Genomic DNA, 20,777 nt, shown 5'->3' with positions numbered 1-20,777 from the left:
TCGTGTTTAAAAATACTCTGGTGAAAGTAGAAGTACTGACTAAACTTCTTTACTCAAGTCAAAGTAAAGAGGCTTTGAAATGTACTTAAAGGTGGGGTAGGTAAGAATGGAGAAAGCAGCTTGAGTGCGCTAGCATTTGAAAATACACAACAGGTATTTGAGTTCAACATGTAAGAAGTAGAAAGTACAGGTATTTGGGTTCAACATGTAAGAAGTAGAAAGTACAGGTATTTGAGTTCAACATGTGAGAAGTAGAAAGTACAGGTATTTGGGTTCAACATGTAAGAAGTAGAAAGTACAGGTATTTGAGTTCAACATGTAAGAAGTAGAAAGTACAGGTATTTGGGTTCAACATGTAAGAAGTAGAAAGTACAGGTATTTGAGTTCAACATGTAAGAAGTAGAAAGTACAGGTATTTGAGTTCAACATGTAAGAAGTAGAAAGTACAGGTATTTGGGTTCAACATGTGAGAAGTAGAAAGTACAGGTATTTGGGTTCAACATGTGAGAAGTAGAAAGTACAGGTATTTGAGTTCAACATGTGAGAAGTAGAAAGTACAGGTATTTGAGTTCAACATGTGAGAAGTAGAAAGTACAGGTATTTGAGTTCAACATGTAAGAAGTAGAAAGTACAGGTATTTGAGTTCAACATGAGAGAAGTAGAAAGTACAGGTATTTGAGTTCAACATGTAAGAAGTAGAAAGTACAGGTATTTGGGTTCAACATGTAAGAAGTAGAAAGTACAGGTATTTGAGTTCAACATGTAAGAAGTAGAAAGTACAGGTATTTGAGTTCAACATGTAAGAAGTAGAAAGTACAGGTATTTGAGTTCAACATGTAAGAAGTAGAAAGTACAGGTATTTGAGTTCAACATGTGAGAAGTAGAAAGTACAGGTATTTGGGTTCAACATGTAAGAAGTAGAAAGTACAGGTATTTGAGTTCAACATGTGAGAAGTAGAAAGTACAGGTATTTGAGTTCAACATGTGAGAAGTAGAAAGTACAGGTATTTGAGTTCAACATGAGAGAAGTAGAAAGTACAGGTATTTGAGTTCAACATGTGAGAAGTAGAAAGTACAGGTATTTGGGTTCAACATGTGAGAAGTAGAAAGTACAGGTATTTGGGTTCAACATGTGAGAAGTAGAAAGTACAGGTATTTGAGTTCAACATGTGAGAAGTAGAAAGTACAGGTATTTGAGTTCAACATGTGAGAAGTAGAAAGTACAGGTATTTGAGTTCAACATGTAAGAAGTAGAAAGTACAGGTATTTGAGTTCAACATGAGAGAAGTAGAAAGTACAGGTATTTGAGTTCAACATGTGAGAAGTAGAAAGTACAGGTATTTGAGTTCAACATGTGAGAAGTAGAAAGTACAGGTATTTGAGTTCAACATGTGAGAAGTAGAAAGTACAGGTATTTGGGTTCAACATGTGAGAAGTAGAAAGTACAGGTATTTGAGTTCAACATGTGAGAAGTAGAAAGTACAGGTATTTGGGTTCAACATGTAAGAAGTAGAAAGTACAGGTATTTGAGTTCAACATGTGAGAAGTAGAAAGTAAAAAGTCGTCAGGATAATAAGTAGTGGAGTAAAGTACTGATACCTGAAACATGTACTTAAGTACAGTAACAAAGTATTTGTACTCCACTCCTTCCCACCTCTGAAGATCAACCACCTCGTGTTGAACTGGTTCGATTAGTTTACACTTTTATTAAACAGAGAGAACATGACTCCGTAAACAAGATGTCTCCTGACGTAAACAACAACGAGACGTAAACAACAACGAGACGTCGGAGTTCCGTGAAAACAAAGCCGTCTGGCGTTTGATGCTCACATTTCTGGAGGAACGATAGTTTCTGAGGAACAGAGATATTGTTTCCTGATCGCCCGCTGAGAGGGAGAGGGCGCAGCGGCTACCAAAGCGATCGAGAGGATGTTTGCCTCAAAAAAGCCCTCCAATATTCCTCCTCTCTTTAACTGTGGAGTAAAAGAGGGACCTTTCACACTTGTGTCTTCAAACTAAATCTAAAAGCCCTTTACTTGAATTTAAGTGAATATATGTATTTAGTTTAAGTTGTGCAGCGTCTGTGAGAGCATCGAGCATCCGGATGATTTCATTGCTTAGTTGAGTTTCTTCTTCTGTATAAATAAAGGCTGCTGCTGAATCCTGCATGACGATCGCTGCGAGCAGGAAACACCACGACATGACGACACACACACACACACACACACACACACACACACACACACACACCGTAATGTCCCTCACACACCCACACATTCTGTAATGTCCCTCTAACACAGATACCTCCTGCTGTCCCACACACACAGACGCTGAGAGAATAAAGTATGTGTGTGTGTGAGTGTGAGTGTGAGTGAGTGTGAGTGTGAGTGTGTGTGTGTGTGTGTGTGTGTGTGTGGAGGAATGTCCTCTCAGCAGCTGATAGGACGACTGCATGATGTTTGAATCTTTTGGAAATAGTTCTCTAAAAGTAGAGCGTCTCCGTCTGAGGACTCTTTTAGACCGTCTGCATGGGGGGGGGGGGGGGGGGCACTCAGAACAGATTCCCCTGACCTCCAAAAGGCAGGTTTTCTGGAACTCTTTCTAGTCAGAGTGTAAACACACCAATACACAAGCAGGTAACATGACTAAGGGTTTTCTGTAGTGTCTTTTTCAACATGACATTTGCGAGCTAGTTTCAAAGCCGTCAACTCGAGCACCAATGATACTTTTACACGTGACGCACCTCGTCCCTCAACCGACCAAACACATTCTCCTAAACTCGTGATCTGTATTTAGTAATTCTGTGTTTAACTAAACCAGTGGTTCTCAAACTTTTTCTTTGGAGAAAAAAAAAAGTCGGGCCCCCCAACACAAATAGTCAGGCTCAGTGGCGGCGCCAGAGATTTCTTTTGGGGGTGCTGTGGGGTAGCTTGACGTTTCATAGAGGGTGCTCAAACATTTAGGGTTTCCCATTAATGTACCGGGCGCTACAGAGGAACTTTCTACTGCAACACTCCCCACGCAGATACACAACGTACCCGCGACTGTTACAATGAAGGCTCGATAATCAGCTCACGGCATATAGGTGTAAGCAGGGGTACAGTGCTATTTTTATAGGTGATGTGTGTGCCTCACATCGGGGGGTCCGGGGGCATGCTCCCCCGGGAAGATTTATTTCTAAATATTGAAGTTAAAAGCATCAATCTGGTGCACTTTGAGAGCAACATGGAGAGATCTATGAATACCTCTCTCAACACCCAGATGAAACAGAACTGTAAACAGATTTACTTTTTCTTTATGGATATTTTACAAATCACCCTTTTAAACTTTATTCTTGTTTTACTGTCATATAGTATTTCATACCTGTTTTTCATTTATTCTCTTATTTTTTTATAACTATAATGATCATATAAACGTGTGCCTCGGAAATAATTGTTTACATTAATGGTGACCAAACCGTTTGAGACCCACTGAGATAACGCTGAGAGTCCTTTAGCTCACTGAGCCTCTCAGTCTGACAGCAGAGGACTCTCCTCCACTTTGTTGTTGAAAAAAACTCCTTATATCCGTTAGCGTAGCTCGCTAGCACCAGAAGCTAACAACAACGATCTCCGGTTCCGGTGTAGGTACCAGATGTGTTTGGGGTACCAGATCATGGATGTATAATAAGTGACAATAAGAACCAATAAGTACCAGATGTGTTCGGGTGTATTTCAGCTTGTTATGTGTGGGCTGCTATGGTGGGGTCCCATGTACTTGTGCACATAAATAATGTTTCCAATTATTTACAATTAAAAAAATATATATATTCTGCGTTACTTTAGCCAACACTTTTATAAGGCCACTAGATTAGATAATTACGAAATGTGTAGATAGAATACATATCTTTCAGGTTGTTATTTTGTCATTATGTTTCATGTTTTATTTACCTTTTAGTATTTTTATATAGTATCTGAACTTTGGAGAGGAGTTGGGAGACACACGACACATCAAATCACATCTGCAGATCAAGACGAAGCGAATGGAAGTACTCCCATACTCCTAGCGTGGAAATGTTTGTGAAAACGTGTGCAAAGTCTCCGAAAATCCTAAAAATAAGCTCATATTTGAATTCCCCATATAAAAAAAAAATCATTCAGTAAAAACAAGGCCCCACTGATCATCTACTCTCTAAGACGATTCCAGGGATGTCTGGCTTGAGTTTCTACCACCAGGGAAAGTGGACAAAAGTGCCCAAGATCAGCCTCTTAATTTACCCAGGGCCTAGTGCTTGGCTTTGGGCATGACAATTCAGGAAACTCCCCTGAGTATTTTATTAAATATCTGAACTTTGGAGAGGAGTTGGGGGACACACGACACATCAAATCACCTCTACAGATCAAGACGAAGCGAATGGAAGTACTCCTAGCGTGTGAAAATGTTTGTGAAAAACGTGTGCAAAGTCTCGGAAAACGGGGCAGTGGCTATGATGCTAGCTTTGCGGCTAGCGGTTAGTTGTTGCTATGGAAACAACATGACGGAGAAAAAATGAATGTCTTCTACATATAATAACGGACAAAGTAAAGAATGAAGTGTAGGCTATGCCTGTTTGAAGTTGTTGCTATGGAATGAAACACAGAGACCCAGACGTAATAGTACTGCATCATATTATTTTCGAATCAATAATCTTTCAAATTATGATTTTTTTTTATAACCATTTTTCCTCCTGGTTTCTTGCGCCCCCCCTGGCATGCCTCTGCGCCCCCCCAGGGGGGGAACCCCCCCCCCACTTTGAGAACCACTGAACTAAACGTTCAATACCTGATAGGTCTGATTCAGTGGGCGGGACCTCCAAAAGGCACTCACTGTACACAGAAAATGTTATTTCCCCCCCTTCATATTGTGTCCGTCACGTTTTCCTCTTCCCTTTTTGTTAATGTGTTTCACGGGAGAGGAGAATTAAAGGTGGGTAGGTAAGAATGGAGAAACCAGCTCGAGTGCTAGAATTTGAAAATACCCAGCCGGAACAAATCTGCCACTTCCTCACAGAGCCCCGCCTCCAACACACACATGACCAATGAGGGCAGAGATCAGTCTGTGCCCAGATGGAAGGCTGACAGGCAGGTAGGCCATCCAGTTACTTTAGCCAGCTCAGATGATTGGTCGAGCTTTTTACAGCGCCACGGCTTCAAAGCACTTCAGATATTCATTGCTATCGAGATGTTAAGAGCATTCCATGGAATATAACAACAAGTGTATCTCGAGCCGGTTTCTTAAACTTACCTACCCCACCTTTAAGGGTGAGGGTAAACTAATTTAATAACGACTGATTTGTTATATATCTGATGTCGGTGAATAAACGGAGATCGGCTCAACGGTATGCTGACTGGTCTCATCCTTCAGAAAAACACAACGCGAGATAGTTATCTGTATAGGGGTATCTTTTTTAATTTGTGCCAAACTATATACTGCTTCTATAAGACATCTCACATGTGAGGAGCTCTCCTGTTATAATACAGAGACATCTTATGAGGGTTTAGAACATGTTGTTTGAGAGTATTACGCTGAAGCACCAGAAGCAAAGAGAAACACACAGCGGCTCCGTGTTTCTGCAGATGTGAGGAAACAATGGAGGTCGGAGTTTGGCACGTCCTGTTTAGGAAGCTTTCTTCACAACATGCACATAAAACAGCAGAGACCTGCAGACTGCAGCGCGGCGGCATTATGGGAACACACACACACACACACACACACACACACACACACACACACACACACACACACACACACACACACACACACACACACACACACACACACACACACACACACACACACACACACACACACACACACACACACACACACACACACACACACACACACACACACACACACACACACACACACACACACACACACACACACACACACACACACACACACACACACACACACACACACACACACACACACACACACACACACACACACACACACACACACACACACACACACACACACACACACACACACACACACACACACACACACACACAATTTTAACCCCGTATTCTTTGCGATAATCCATCAAACAGAAAGAAAGCGGTGGGAGGGCAGCAACACGATGCATCAAAGTGATTCAGAACAAGTGCTTTAAATCCAGTAAATCAAAAAGTAGGAAGTCTGTTGGAAATACTGGACTCTGAAGGGAGGAGGGTTCCTGGGACTCTCTGAAGGGAGGAGGGTTCCTGGGACTCTCTGAAGGGAGGAGGGTTCCTGGGACTCTCTGAAGGGAGGAGGCTTCCCTCCCTCCAAGAGCTCACATAAGAATCTGAAGAGCACGAAGCGCAAAGGGCCGAAGGACTCCAGGTCAATGGAAGCCATGTTTTAAACCCCTCCGTGGTTCATAATAATAACAGCTTTCAATCCAGTGAAACCTGACAGGGACTCTCTGGAGGGGGGGCTGGGACTATCTGGAGGGGGGGCTGGGACTCTCTGGAGGGGGGGCTGGGACTCTCTGGAGGGGGGGGCTGGGACTCTCTGGAGGGGGGGGGGGGCTGGGACTCTCTGGAGGGGGGAGCTGGGACTCTCTGGAGGGGGGGCTGGGACTCTCTGGAGGGGGGAGCTGGGACTCTCTGGAGGGGGGAGCTGGGACTCTCTGGAGGGGGGGGGGGGGGACTCTCTGGAGGGGGGGGCTGGGACTCTCTGGAGGGGGGGGGGGTGGGACTCTCTGGAGGGGGGGGCTGGGACTCTCTGGAGGGGGGTGCTGGGACTCTCTGGAGGGGGGAGCTGGGACTCCACAGCAGGGGGGAGCTGGGACTCCACAGCAGGGGGGAGCTGGGACGATTTAACCCCGTATTCTTTGCAATGATCACATAAACAGGAAACTGCAGATCTGAGTCGTGGCTGCTGCAGAAAGGGCTGTGACGTGATGTAGAGACACGTCAAAGCGCTTCATAGTAAGAGCTTTCAATCCAGGACATCGTGCAGGAACGTAGGAAGCCTTTTGGGAGATCTGGGAGGAGCGTCTCACCCTCGATTCCTCACAACATAAAACAAGAAGCCCATGAAGAGAACCTGACTCCTGAACAGAAGGTAGCTGATCTGGTGACAGCAGATATGGATATGGCCGTTTTTTAACGTCATATCTTTGCAATGATAACATGAAACCGAAAGAAACCTGCAGAGCAACGACATACTGCGGCTCAGTGGATAGTGTGCTGGACTTCGAATCAGGAGGTACCAAGTTCGAGTTCGTTGTGTCCCTGAGACACTTCGCCCCAAACTACTCCTGTGGGGATTGTCCACAGTACTGAATGTGTGTTTGGGGAGGCGGGAGAGGTTCAGTCTGTAGGGTCACCGGGTCTGAAGGGTCTGTAGGGTCTGAAGGGTCTGAAGGGTCTGTAGGGTCTGAAGGGTCTGAAGGGTCTGTAGGGTCTGAAGGGTCGCCGGGTCTGTAGGGTCTGTAGGGTCTGTAGGGTCTGAAGGGTCTGTAGGGTCTGTAGGGTCTGTAGGGTCTGTAGGGTCTGTAGGGTCTGTAGGGTCTGTAGGGTATGTAGGGTCTGAAGGGTCTGTAGGGTCTGTAGGGTCTGTAGGGTCTGTAGGGTCTGTAGGGTCTGTAGGGTCTCTAGGGTATGTAGGGTCTGTAGGGTCTGTAGGGTCGCAGGGTCTGAAGGGTCTGTAGGGTCTGAAGGGTCGCCGGGTCTGTAGGGTCTGTAGGGTCTGAAGGGTCTGTAGGGTCTGAAGGGTCTGTAGGGTCTGTAGGGTCTGAAGGGTCTGTAGGGTCTCTAGGGTATGTAGGGTCTGAAGGGTCTGTAGGGTCTGAAGGGTCTGAAGGGCCACGTCCCGATCGGACCAACGAATACGGAGTGTGGACTGGTACTGAAGAGGGGCCAGTTCACCTCTGGCTGCCTCCGCTCTGACCTCGCATGTGAGCACGTGTGTGTATTTGTATGTGCATGTTCTACAAAGTGTGTGACCCGTATAAAAACGCATGTGTGTACGACAGAGTGGAAACTGAATAAAGGTCCTTCTTCTTCTAAGCCGCTTTGGATAAAAGCATCGAACATGTAATGATGTAGAAATATCAAGGCCTCTGTTTTCAGTAAATCGTCCAAACAGCAGGAAATCTCTCGGGAAACTGAAAAAAAGCCACATTTTAACTCTAAATACAAGTTGTTGTTGTTTAAATTGGAAGTTTTTTAATTAAATTGGAAGTTTTTAAATTGGAAGTTGTTTTTTTTCTTAATTGGAAGTTTTGTAAACGTGCACCCTCCCACAAAAAGGTGTAGCCGTTAAAGCCCCTGTCACACTGTCCCGAAATGGACACCCGATGGACCCACGATAAAGGAAATGTTCAAATTCGGCTGTGATCGTAGCATCGGGCCGTTCGTGAGGGCGTCTAAGCCATCGTATGACCGCTGGTGGAGTTTCTCAGGCTCCGGCAGCAACTTCGTGAGTGGCAACTTCGTAAGGCACTCGTGAGGGCATCTTGTCAAGTTGTGTCATCTTCGTGTTATCATCGGTGCATTCGCCCTCACTCTGATCGGGGCGAATGCCCGATGGCACCGAGGATAACACGATGCCCTCACGATGGCCTTACGAAGGGCAACATTGACACACGAATTCAACACGAAAAGGAACCGTCTCAAGGTCCTTCGGCAATTTGTAGGCATGCCAAAGATTTTGCCACCGCTCGCGAAGTTGCTGCCGGAGCCTGAGAAACTCCGCCGGCGGTCATACGATGGCTTAAGATGCCCTCACGAATGGCACGATGTTGCTACGATCACAGCCGAATTTGAACGTTTCCTTTATCGTGTGTCCATCGGGTTGTTTTATTGCACAACAAAATGATGTAAATATATTATGTAAATAACCCAATGTGTGTTCTGTGAAACTGAAAAGGATATAATATATTATTTTGAAGGCGAGTTGACGGGAAGTTGTTGTTGCTATGGAAACAACATGACGGAGAAAACTTAATATCTTCTACATATAAAGACGGATAAAGTAAAGAACAAAGTCTGAAGATATCAGTACAGTATCATAGTACTGTAACATCAATGTTTTCGTTGCAGTTGAATGTAATGTAAATGTTGCCTTCGTGGGGTTCGGGGCCATCTTCGTGCGAAATTCACAATTCCATATTCGTGTGTCCATCGGGTGTCCATTTCAGGACAGTGTGACAGGGGCTTAAAGAAGCATGTCAGAATGCTTCAACATGGCAACACATGAAGTGAGGGCTTTGGAAATAGACTTGGAGATAACGGCTGGTGAGAATAAATGATACTGAGGGCAGAAGTCTTTCTGTGAGGAAATGCGCACCGTTAAAAAGGGAGGCATGTTTTAACCCCTCATTTATAACACAGAAAAACAAGTGTAAGCGTGCAGGTCTGACTCCTGACTGACGGGGCTTCAACGCGGTGCAAAGAAGCATCAAAGCCAGGGCCGGCCCTGACCAATTTGCCGCCCTAGGCAAGATTTTAGCTGGCGCCCCCCCCCCAAAATGCAGACACTCACTATGATTCGCACGTGCATGGTTGTGGGATAACCACAAAAACAAAGATATTGACACAAGATGTGTGCAACTGTATCTGTATTTGAACATGATTTAAGTGGGGGGGACCTCACCTCCTAGGGGGGTCCGGGGGCATGCACCCCCGGGAAGACTTTTTTAAATATTGAAGTTGAAAGCATCAATCTGGTGCACTTTGAGAGCAACATTAGGAGATCTATGGATACATTTCTCAACACCCAGATGAAACAGAACTGGAAGCAAATTTTCTTTTCCTTTATGTTTATTTTACAATTCACTCCCCTTTCAAACTGTATTCTTGTTTATTAATAACAACTTTTTTGTACTGTCAGTATTTTATACCTGTTTTTCATCTATTCTCTCATCTTTTTATAACTATTATTATAATATTATCGTTTTTATAATTTCTAACTTCTTTTTTTTTTTTCAATTTTTGGCGCCCCCTATGGGTTGATGCGCCCTTAGCATTCGCCTATACTGCCTATGCCGAGGGCCGGCCCTGATCAAAGCCATTCATAAGAAGAGCCTTAATCGCAGCTACACTTCAAATAAAATGTAGATTATTTCTCGGGAAAGCTGGATTTTAAAAAAGGAGTGCCTGTGACTTCCAGAAGAAGAAACACGGAGGAAACATACTACGTGTACGAGTGACAGCCAATCAAAATGTGGCATGTTTTGAACCCCCCAGTCTTCAGAATAAACGCAAAAAACAAAAAGTAACCCGCAGAATATTGAAGGGCCGCAACACGACGCAAATAAATATCAAAGCGGTCAATAAGAGCTTTAAATCCAGTAAAACATCCCACATATTGGAAATCCGGACTTCAGAGTGAGGAGTGACTGCAGCACGTTGTCGCCCAGAGAGAAACACACGAACCACGCAGAGACACCAGATCGTGGCATCCCCCCCCCCCCCCTGTAAAAGACAAAAAGAGCCATCATAATGAAAGCACTGGGGGAAGCAAAACCTCAGCGGGAGAATGATGCACAATAATTGAATTTGGCAGCTTAGTGCAGGGCGGCTGCCTGTTGCATAACAGAGCTAATAGAGGGGGGGGGGGAGACACGTGGGAACAGCCTCTGTTCTGCAGCGTTGTCTGCCCCCCCTCCCATCAGATGCCTCCCGTATCATCGTCATTCCTCAGGGACAAAAAGCCAGAGCAAAACGGAGCTGATGTGCCGGCGGCCGCATGACCCACGGCCTTTGAACGCACCATCAGTTGGCTGTAGGTTCATATTTATTTAATTATTTTGTATTCTCATTTTAATTCCTTTTTTTTTTATTAATTTGATTCATAATTGCTATTTTATTCACTCCTGTCTTTGTGTTGTTTTTAATAGTTTTATCAATTGCAGAGTTCGGTGTTATTGTTCATCATTACCTGGGGGGGGGGGGGGGGTATGGATTGTGAGTGAGTGCTGTATGAATAAAGTTGATTGAATACATGCAGTTCTGCAGACTGACGGCTGCTCGTTGCCTAATTTGGCCGGATCATCGCTCTGTGTTTTGGGTTTAAAGAGTTCGGCGATCTGAGGAGAGAAGAGTTCAGATCTCTGGGTTTAAAGGGGCCCTATTCTAGGAGAGGACTCTTTAAAGTAGAGACACTACATACTGATATACACCTGAACATCAGCAGGAGAGGACTCTTTAAAGTAGAGACACTACATACTGATATACACCTGAACATCAGCAGGAGAGGACTCTTTAAAGTAGAGACACTACATACTGATATACACCTGAACATCAGCAGGAGAGGACTCTTTAAAGTAGAGTCACTACATACTGATATACACCTGAACATCAGCAGGAGAGGACTCTTTAAAGTAGAGACACTACATACTGATATACACCTGAACATCAGCAGGAGAGGACTCTTTAAAGTAGAGACTCTACAGACTGATATACACCTGAACATCAGCAGGAGAGGACTCTTTAAAGTAGAGACACTACATACTGATATACACCTGAACATCAGCAGGAGAGGACTCTTTAAAGTAGAGACACTACATACTGATATACACCTGAACATCAGCAGAAGAGGACTCTTTAAAGTAGAGACACTACATACTGATATACACCTGAACATCAGCAGGAGAGGACTCTTTAAAGTAGAGACACTACATACTGATATACACCTGAACATCAGCAGAAGAGGACTCTTTAAAGTAGAGACACTACATGCTGATATACACCTGAACATCAGCAGGAGAGGACTCTTTAAAGTAGAGACACTACATACTGATATACACCTGAACATCAGCAGGAGAGGACTCTTTAAAGTAGAGACACTACAGACTGATATACACCTGAACATCAGCAGGAGAGGACTCTTTAAAGTAGAGACACTACATACTGATATACACCTGAACATCAGCAGGAGAGGACTCTTTAAAGTAGAGACACTACATACTGATATACACCTGAACATCAGCAGGAGAGGACTCTTTAAAGTAGAGACACTACAGACTGATATACACCTGAACATCAGCAGGAGAGGACTCTTTAAAGTAGAGTCACTCCATACTGATATACACCTGAACATCAGCAGGAGAGGACTCTTTAAAGTAGAGACACTACATACTGATATACACCTGAACATCAGCAGGAGAGGACTCTTTAAAGTAGAGACACTACAGACTGATATACACCTGAACATCAGCAGGAGAGGACTCTTTAAAGTAGAGACACTACATACTGATATACACCTGAACATCAGCAGGAGAGGACTCTTTAAAGTAGAGTCACTCCATACTGATATACACCTGAACATCAGCAGGAGAGGACTCTTTAAAGTAGAGACACTACATACTGATATACACCTGAACATCAGCAGGAGAGGACTCTTTAAAGTAGAGACACTACATACTGATATACACCTGAACATCAGCAGGAGAGGACTCTTTAAAGTAGAGTCACTCCATACTGATATACACCTGAACATCAGCAGGAGAGGACTCTTTAAAGTAGAGACACTACATACTGATATACACCTGAACATCAGCAGGAGAGGACTCTTTAAAGTAGAGACACTACAGACTGATATACACCTGAACATCAGCAGGAGAGGACTCTTTAAAGTAGAGACACTACATACTGATATACACCTGAACATCAGCAGGAGAGGACTCTTTAAAGTAGAGTCACTCCATACTGATATACACCTGAACATCAGCAGGAGAGGACTCTTTAAAGTAGAGACACTACATACTGATATACACCTGAACATCAGCAGGAGAGGACTCTTTAAAGTAGAGACACTACATACTGATATACACCTGAACATCAGCAGGAGAGGACTCTTTAAAGTAGAGTCACTACATACTGATATACACCTGAACATCAGCAGGAGAGGACTCTTTAAAGTAGAGACACTACATACTGATATACACCTGAACATCAGCAGAAGAGGACTCTTTAAAGTAGAGACACTACATGCTGATATACACCTGAACATCAGCAGGAGAGGACTCTTTAAAGTAGAGACACTACATACTGATATACACCTGAACATCAGCAGGAGAGGACTCTTTAAAGTAGAGACACTACAGACTGATATACACCTGAACATCAGCAGGAGAGGACTCTTTAAAGTAGAGACACTACATACTGATATACACCTGAACATCAGCAGGAGAGGACTCTTTAAAGTAGAGACACTACATACTGATATACACCTGAACATCAGCAGGAGAGGACTCTTTAAAGTAGAGACACTACAGACTGATATACACCTGAACATCAGCAGGAGAGGACTCTTTAAAGTAGAGTCACTCCATACTGATATACACCTGAACATCAGCAGGAGAGGACTCTTTAAAGTAGAGACACTACATACTGATATACACCTGAACATCAGCAGGAGAGGACTCTTTAAAGTAGAGACACTACAGACTGATATACACCTGAACATCAGCAGGAGAGGACTCTTTAAAGTAGAGACACTACATACTGATATACACCTGAACATCAGCAGGAGAGGACTCTTTAAAGTAGAGTCACTCCATACTGATATACACCTGAACATCAGCAGGAGAGGACTCTTTAAAGTAGAGACACTACATACTGATATACACCTGAACATCAGCAGGAGAGGACTCTTTAAAGTAGAGACACTACATACTGATATACACCTGAACATCAGCAGGAGAGGACTCTTTAAAGTAGAGTCACTCCATACTGATATACACCTGAACATCAGCAGGAGAGGACTCTTTAAAGTAGAGACACTACATACTGATATACACCTGAACATCAGCAGGAGAGGACTCTTTAAAGTAGAGACACTACAGACTGATATACACCTGAACATCAGCAGGAGAGGACTCTTTAAAGTAGAGACACTACATACTGATATACACCTGAACATCAGCAGGAGAGGACTCTTTAAAGTAGAGTCACTCCATACTGATATACACCTGAACATCAGCAGGAGAGGACTCTTTAAAGTAGAGACACTACATACTGATATACACCTGAACATCAGCAGGAGAGGACTCTTTAAAGTAGAGACACTACATACTGATATACACCTGAACATCAGCAGGAGAGGACTCTTTAAAGTAGAGTCACTACATACTGATAGACACCTGAACATCAGCAGGAGAGGACTCTTTAAAGTAGAGACACTACATACTGATATACCTGAACATCAGCAGGAGAGGACTCTTTAAAGTAGAGACACTACATACTGATATACACCTGAACATCAGCAGGAGAGGACTCTTTAAAGTAGAGACACTACATACTGATATACACCTGAAACCTTTTAGAGGCATCAAGTAAAAGTCTGTGTGTATAAACAGAAAAGTGTCCTTAAAGTATTAAAAGTACTTCATCCTCTATGACTTTTTGTTTTGTGACTGAAGCTACGGAAATACTCAAATAAAGTACAGCAAATGAGTACTTGAGTATACTTCTTGAGTGAATGTACTTGCTCAGAACATCCTACTGATTTAAAGCCTGATCCTCGTGATGCTAATAAAACCAGAAGTCCTTAAACTATCCGCCTTCCCCTTTAAAGCAGAACAGCTGACAGGGGGAACTCTGAAGAATGCTCGTAGTTCCAGTGCAGCCGTCTGAACTCCAACTCCCAGAATTCCCCTGTGAAAGAATGTGAGGAATGCTGGCCGGGCCGCTGGGAGGGAAGCGAGGATGTGAAACGACTCGGACTACTTTCTGAGAGACGCTCAACGACAGCAACAGATAATAACCCCCCCCCCCACCCCGGGGTGATTAGCCATTGTGCTCTGAGCTGATAACACTTTCACAACATCTGACAGCTTTCTGCTTCTCTGCACGGCTAAAGAATGTTCTGTGCATTTCGTTCTGCTGCTGCTGCTGCTGCACAGACTTCTGGGTAATCGGGGGCCAGAGGAATGTCTCCTGTCACCACCTGATGCTGACGCTGCAATAAATCCGTCTCTGGAAACACGCCGCGCAAACAACCAGGTGTCAATAAAGAGAGAATCAAACATGTAGCATCGTTAGCTTCAATCAGACGCTTCCCGTCAGCTGTTCTGCTTTAAAGAGTCCTCTCCTGCTGATGTTCAGGTGTATATCAGTATGTAGTGTCTCTACTTTAAAGAGTCCTCTCCTGCTGATGTTCAGGTGTATATCAGTATGTAGTGTCTCTACTTTAAAGAGTCCTCTCCTGCTGATGTTCAGGTGTATATCAGTATGTAGCGTCTCTACTTTAAAGAGTCCTCTCCTGCTGATGTTCAGGTGTATATCAGTATGTAGTGTCTCTACTTTAAAGAGTCCTCTCCTGCTGATGTTCAGGTGTATATCAGTATGTAGTGTCTCTACTTTAAAGAGTCCTCTCCTGCTGATGTTCAGGTGTATATCAGTATGTAGTGTCTCTACTTTAAAGAGTCCTCTCCAGCTGATGCTCAGGTGTATATCAGTATGTAGTGTCTCTACTTTAAAGAGTCCTCTCCTGCTGGTGTTCAGGTGTATATCAGTAGTGTCTCTACTTTAAAGAGTCCTCTCCTGCTGATGTTCAGGTGTATATCAGTAGTGTCTCTACTTTAAAGAGTCCTCTCCTGCTGATGTTCAGGTGTATATCAGTATGTAGTGTCTCTACTTTAAAGAGTCCTCTCTTGCTGCTGTTCAGGTGTATACCAGTATGTAGTGTCTCTACTTTAAAGAGTCCTCTCCTGCTGATGTTCAGGTGTATATCAGTATGTAGTGTCTCTACTTTAAAGAGTCCTCTCCTGCTGATGTTCAGGTGTATATCAGTATGTAGTGTCTCTACTTTAAAGAGTCCTCTCCTGCTGATGTTCAGGTGTATATCAGTATGTAGTGTCTCTACTTTAAAGAGTTCTCTCCTGCTGATGTTCAGGTGTATATCAGTATGTAGTGTCTCTACTTTAAAGAGTCCTCTCCTGCTGATGTTCAGGTGTATATCAGTATGTAGTGTCTCTACTTTAAAGAGTCCTCTCCTGCTGATGTTCAGGTGTATATCAGTATGTAGTGTCTCTACTTTAAAGAGTTCTCTCCTGCTGATGTTCAGGTGTATATCAGTATGTAGCGTCTCTACTTTAAAGAGTTCTCTCCTGCTGATGTTCAGGTGTATATCAGTATGTAGCGTCTCTACTTTAAAGAGTCCTCTCCTGCTGATGTTCAGGTGTATATCAGTATGTAGCGTCTCTACTTTAAAGAGTCCTTTCAAACAGGCTTTTACTCTTTCAATCCACATGATATGCACTAACTGTGTACTTTTACTCACATAGTAAAGTACACATTGGAGGTATTTGTACTTTACTTTAAGAGGTAAATATTATACTTTTAACTACAGTACAACTTTGAAGGTTAATATCGTCGTGAAGTGAAGTGAGGATTCGTCGGTCATGTTCCACACGATGCGTACAAACTTTTGCTCAGGCAACAAAGTGTATTCCCAAAGCAGAAGTACTTCAAAGTCTGAATACTTCTTCGTCCACTGATGAAGGACCCTTCCCAGGCAGCTCATGAGCCCACTGATACAGCAGAGCTGCCGTCAGTCTCTCCAGGAACTTTTTTAAAGTTTTAAACCGTGAACAGGGCGTTTACATCCCGTGCAGGGGGGCACTTCGGGGGGGGGGGGGGGGGGGGGGGGGGGGGGCCGACGACCATCACGTCACATCGAGAACTCTGCCCCAAAGCAAACACTCCCAACAGGATTTAACCCTTCGTGTGTGAGTGTGTACTCTCCGACCTGCAGCATACTTCAAATACTTTCCTGATTACACACATACTTAAGTAACATTACAGTAATAGTAGTACTCTTACTACATGAGCTGGTGGGTACACTCTGGTCCCTCGGCAGTACGTGGACCTGGATCGGGAGAGGACAGCGGGGGGGGTCGGGCAACACGGGACCTCTTCAGATCCGAGTCTCTCTAACCACCCCAACACAACAAAGACTCGACTTCAAAGACTTGTGTACTCCCCGACCTGCTGCATACTTCAAATACTTTAAGGACATATTACTGAAGACATACTTTTACTTACGAGTACTTTAAAGCGTGGTACTTCTACTGCAGTAAATGCTGTGTGTACTCTGATTTTGGGACGTAGTGTGCAGGACCTTTAGAGGGACCTTTAGAGGGACCTTGATCTCAAACGGCTTCGTGAATATAAGTCATACATAAACAGATTCTACTGAGATAGTAGCATCCTCCAGAGGACAGAGTACTCAGTCAGAGGAAAGGGAAAGCACTGCCTCCAGAAACACAACTAAAAGTACGTTAACTTTCATTCAAACCTCTGTGTGTGTGTGTGTGTGTGTGTGTGTGTGTACTCCCCGACCTGCAGCATACTTCAAGGACCTTTTTACAGATTATTCACATACTATTACTCAAGAGTTCACAGCGTGCAGGCTATCAGTACTTTTACTGCTGCCTCCAGTATTGATTATACAAGTCGCAGGACCTCTGTGCCGACACATGGAGGGTGCTGGTGAGTGTGTGAGGCAGGAGTGTGTGAGGCAGGAGTGTGTGAGGCAGGAGTGTGTGGAGCAGGAGTGTGTGGAGCAGGAGTGTGTGAGGAGGAGTGTGTGAGGAGTGTGTGAGGCAGGAGTGTGTGGAGCAGGAGTGTGTGGAGCAGGAGTGTGTGAGGAGGAGTGTGTGAGGCAGGAGTGTGTGAAGCAGGAGTGTGTGGAGCAGGAGTGTGTGAGGCAGGAGTGTGTGAGGAGGAGTGTGTGAGGCAGGAGTGTGTGAGGCAGGAGTGTGTGAGGAGGAGTGTGTGAGGAGGAGTGTGTGAGGCAGGAGTGTGTGGAGGAGGAGTGTGTGAGGCAGGAGTGTGTGAGGCAGGAGTGTGTGAGGAGGAGTGTGTGAGGCAGGAGTGTGTGAGGAGGAGTGTGTGAGGAGGAGTGTGTGAGGCAGGAGTGTGTGAGGCGTGTGTGTGTGTGTGTGTGGGTCGTCCCCGGCGAGCGGCAGCACACTTTAAGGTATTCTACTGAGTGTGTACTGTACATACTTTCACGTTAGCATCAGTAAACTATGAGTACTTGTACTTCTAGGTTTCCTTTGGCAGGAACCTTTAGGGTTCTTTGGGTGAGGAGTGTGTGGGCTCCAACAGACTGACCGCACCCTTCAGCGTCAGAGCTGCCAGACCCCGTCGTGCCAGACCCCATCAGGCCCAGACCCCGTCCTGCCCAGACCCCGTCCTGCCCAGACCCCGTCGTGCCAGACCCCGTCCTGCCCAGACCCCGTCGTGCCAGACCCCATCAGGCCCAGACCCCGTCCTGCCCAGACCCCGTCCTGCCCAGACCCCGTCCTGCCCAGACCCCGTCGTGCCAGACCCCATCAGGCCCAGACCCCGTCGTGCCAGACCCCGTCGTGCCAGACCCCGTCCTGCCCAGACCCCGTCGTGCCAGACCCCGTCGTGCCAGACCCCGTCGTGCCAGACCCCGTCCTGCCCAGACCCCGTCGTGCCCAGACCCCGTCGTGCCAGACCCCATCAGGCCCAGACCCCGTCGTGCCAGACCCCGTCGTGCCAGACCCCGTCCTGCCCAGACCCCGTCGTGCCAGACCCCGTCGTGCCAGACCCCGTCGTGCCAGACCCCGTCCTGCCCAGACCCCGTCGTGCCAGACCCCGTCCTGCCCAGACCCCGTCCTGCCCAGACCCCGTCGTGCCAGACCCCGTCGTGCCAGACCCCATCAGGCCCAGACCCCGTCGTGCCAGACCCCGTCCTGCCCAGACCCCGTCGTGCCAGACCCCATCAGGCCCAGACCCCGTCAGGCCGTGGCTTCAGTTCTGAGTCACATTGAAGGGAAATGCAGCCTGAAAAACACACACACTGCTCCCCTCTGTGCTCCTCCTGCTTTAAACGGTGTGTGTGTGTGTGTGTGTGTGTGTGTGTGTGTGTGTGTGTGTGTGTGTGTTCCCGGGCCTGCAGCATACTTTAAATACTTTAAGGACCTTTTACTGAGTATGAAGACATACTTTTACTCAAGTACAATAAGAGCACTTTAAAGTATGCTAGGCTACCAGTTGCTGCTCTGAATACTTGCTAGCATCTCTTTAACAATGGAGACCTGGAGCTTCGAGAGTTGAGTCTCTGACACGGTAACACGCGAGCCCTCAGAGCAGAGCTGCCGGACCCCCACGTCCTGTCTCCGCCTGAGTCACGGTCAAGAGGAAACACTGCCCTACGCTTTGATTCAGACCTGTGTGTGTGTGTGTGTGTGTGTGTGTGTGTGTGTGTGTGTGTGTGTGTGTGTGTGTGTGTGTGTGTGTGTGTGTGTGTGTGTGTGTGTGTGTGTGTGTGTGTGTGTGTGTGTGTGTGTGTGTGTGGTCCGACGGGTAGCATACTCCACATACTTTAAGGACCTTTGTACAGATTATGCATACTATAGGTATTCTATCATTACTTTTACAGCAGTTAATACTTTTTAGGATCCTGTCTCCAGTACTGAGTCACGTGCACGGGAATAACAGCCTGAACAGGGGGTTAAACAGTGTGTGTGTGTGTGTGTGTGTGTGTGTGTGTGTGTGTGTGTGTGTGTGTGTGTGTGTGTGTGTGTGTGTGTGTGTGTGTGTGTGTGTGTGTTCCCGGGCCTGCAGCATACTTGAAATACTTTAAGGACCTTTTACCGAGTATGAAAACATACTTTTACTCAAGTACAGCAAGAGTACTTTAAAGTACAGGCAGTACTGAATGCTCTGAATCCTTGTTAGGATCAGGTGAGGCACCTGGAAGAGTGTTTGGGTAAATGAACACATCTGACTGTTGAGTTATTGAGACTAGTTTCGGAACCGCTTCGGGAGGAGGAGAGCGCGAGACCTCAGAGAACCAGCAACACAGCACGCACAGCTCCAGGAGCAGAGCGCGAGACCGTCAGGTCGTGTCTCCGGTACCGAGTCACTTTCAAGGGGAATAACAGCCTGGGAACGGGTTTAAACGGTGTGTGAGAGTGTGTGAGCGTGTAGTCCCCGACTTGCAGCATACTTCAAATACTTTGAGGACCTTTTTACAGAGTATGCACATACTCTGAATCACTGTGTGGTAGCTATCACACTGTGCTGCCGTAGGATCCTGTCTCCAGTACTGAGTCACAGTCAAGGGGAATAACAGCCTGAAATGGGTTTAAACTGTGTGTGAGAGTGTGTGTGTGTGTGTGTGTTCCCGTGTTCCCGGGCCTGCAGCAGCTACCTGTCTCTGGGGTCGATCCATGAAGTCTGCCGGGTGTTGTGGTCGATGAAGAACAGCCTCCCGTCCCAGTCCCGGGCTTCCTCCCAGCCGGCGGGCAGCGGCAGCTCCTCCCCCGGCCGCCCGGAGCTCAGCCTCGGCATCGCGACGCGCCTCGACCCGCTGCCCTGCGTCCGATCCCGGGGAGAGAAGAGGAGCCGCTCACTGCATCACTTCCAGGAATCCGGAGAGGTAAAAAAGTCCGTTCCTCCTCTGCCGCTTCTGAAGCCCTCTGGAGGAACATCCACCGCGGCGCGGAGACTGCTTCGCCCCGGAGAAAGAGTGTGTTTTCTGTCTCACGGTGCTCGTCGGTCCTCCATGTCCTCCATACTTCATTCCTCCGTGTCCATATTCGGGAGGAGCGCATTTACATAACCGGGGAGACGCACCGAGGGCGGGCCAATAGGAAGCCCTCAGAGGGGGGACTGAGTTAAAGTTATTTTAACAGTTTACTAAGTTTTGTTTTAGGATTTACTTCAACAACCTGTGGACTCTTTATGATTTATTTAACTTTTCACTTTTAGACTTGTGTTATAATTGGTTGTGTACTCTTTAAATGTAAAGCACTAAAACATAGTATTATTTGT

The 20,777-nt window shown here is 45.8% G+C and overlaps 1 protein-coding gene across 1 annotated transcript in view; it reads right to left on the bottom strand.

Moving 5' to 3' along the window:
- Positions 1–20,709, bottom strand: part of LOC117444297 (protein WWC3-like) — a 32,213-nt gene extending 11,504 nt beyond the window's left edge. The window contains exon 1 of the mRNA XM_034079959.2: positions 20,155–20,709. Within this exon, the coding sequence (XP_033935850.1) occupies positions 20,155–20,294 (140 nt within the window). The 5' untranslated portion in view covers positions 20,295–20,709. The remainder of the gene's footprint in view (positions 1–20,154) is intronic.
- Positions 20,710–20,777: the final 68 nt, after the last annotated feature.

Source organism: Pseudochaenichthys georgianus, unplaced genomic scaffold (assembly GCF_902827115.2).
Source record: "Pseudochaenichthys georgianus unplaced genomic scaffold, fPseGeo1.2 scaffold_788_arrow_ctg1, whole genome shotgun sequence".
NCBI lineage: Eukaryota > Metazoa > Chordata > Actinopteri > Perciformes > Channichthyidae > Pseudochaenichthys > Pseudochaenichthys georgianus.
The sequence above is the reverse complement of the archived record's forward strand: the minus strand, read 5'-3'. Positions and strand labels throughout refer to the sequence as shown.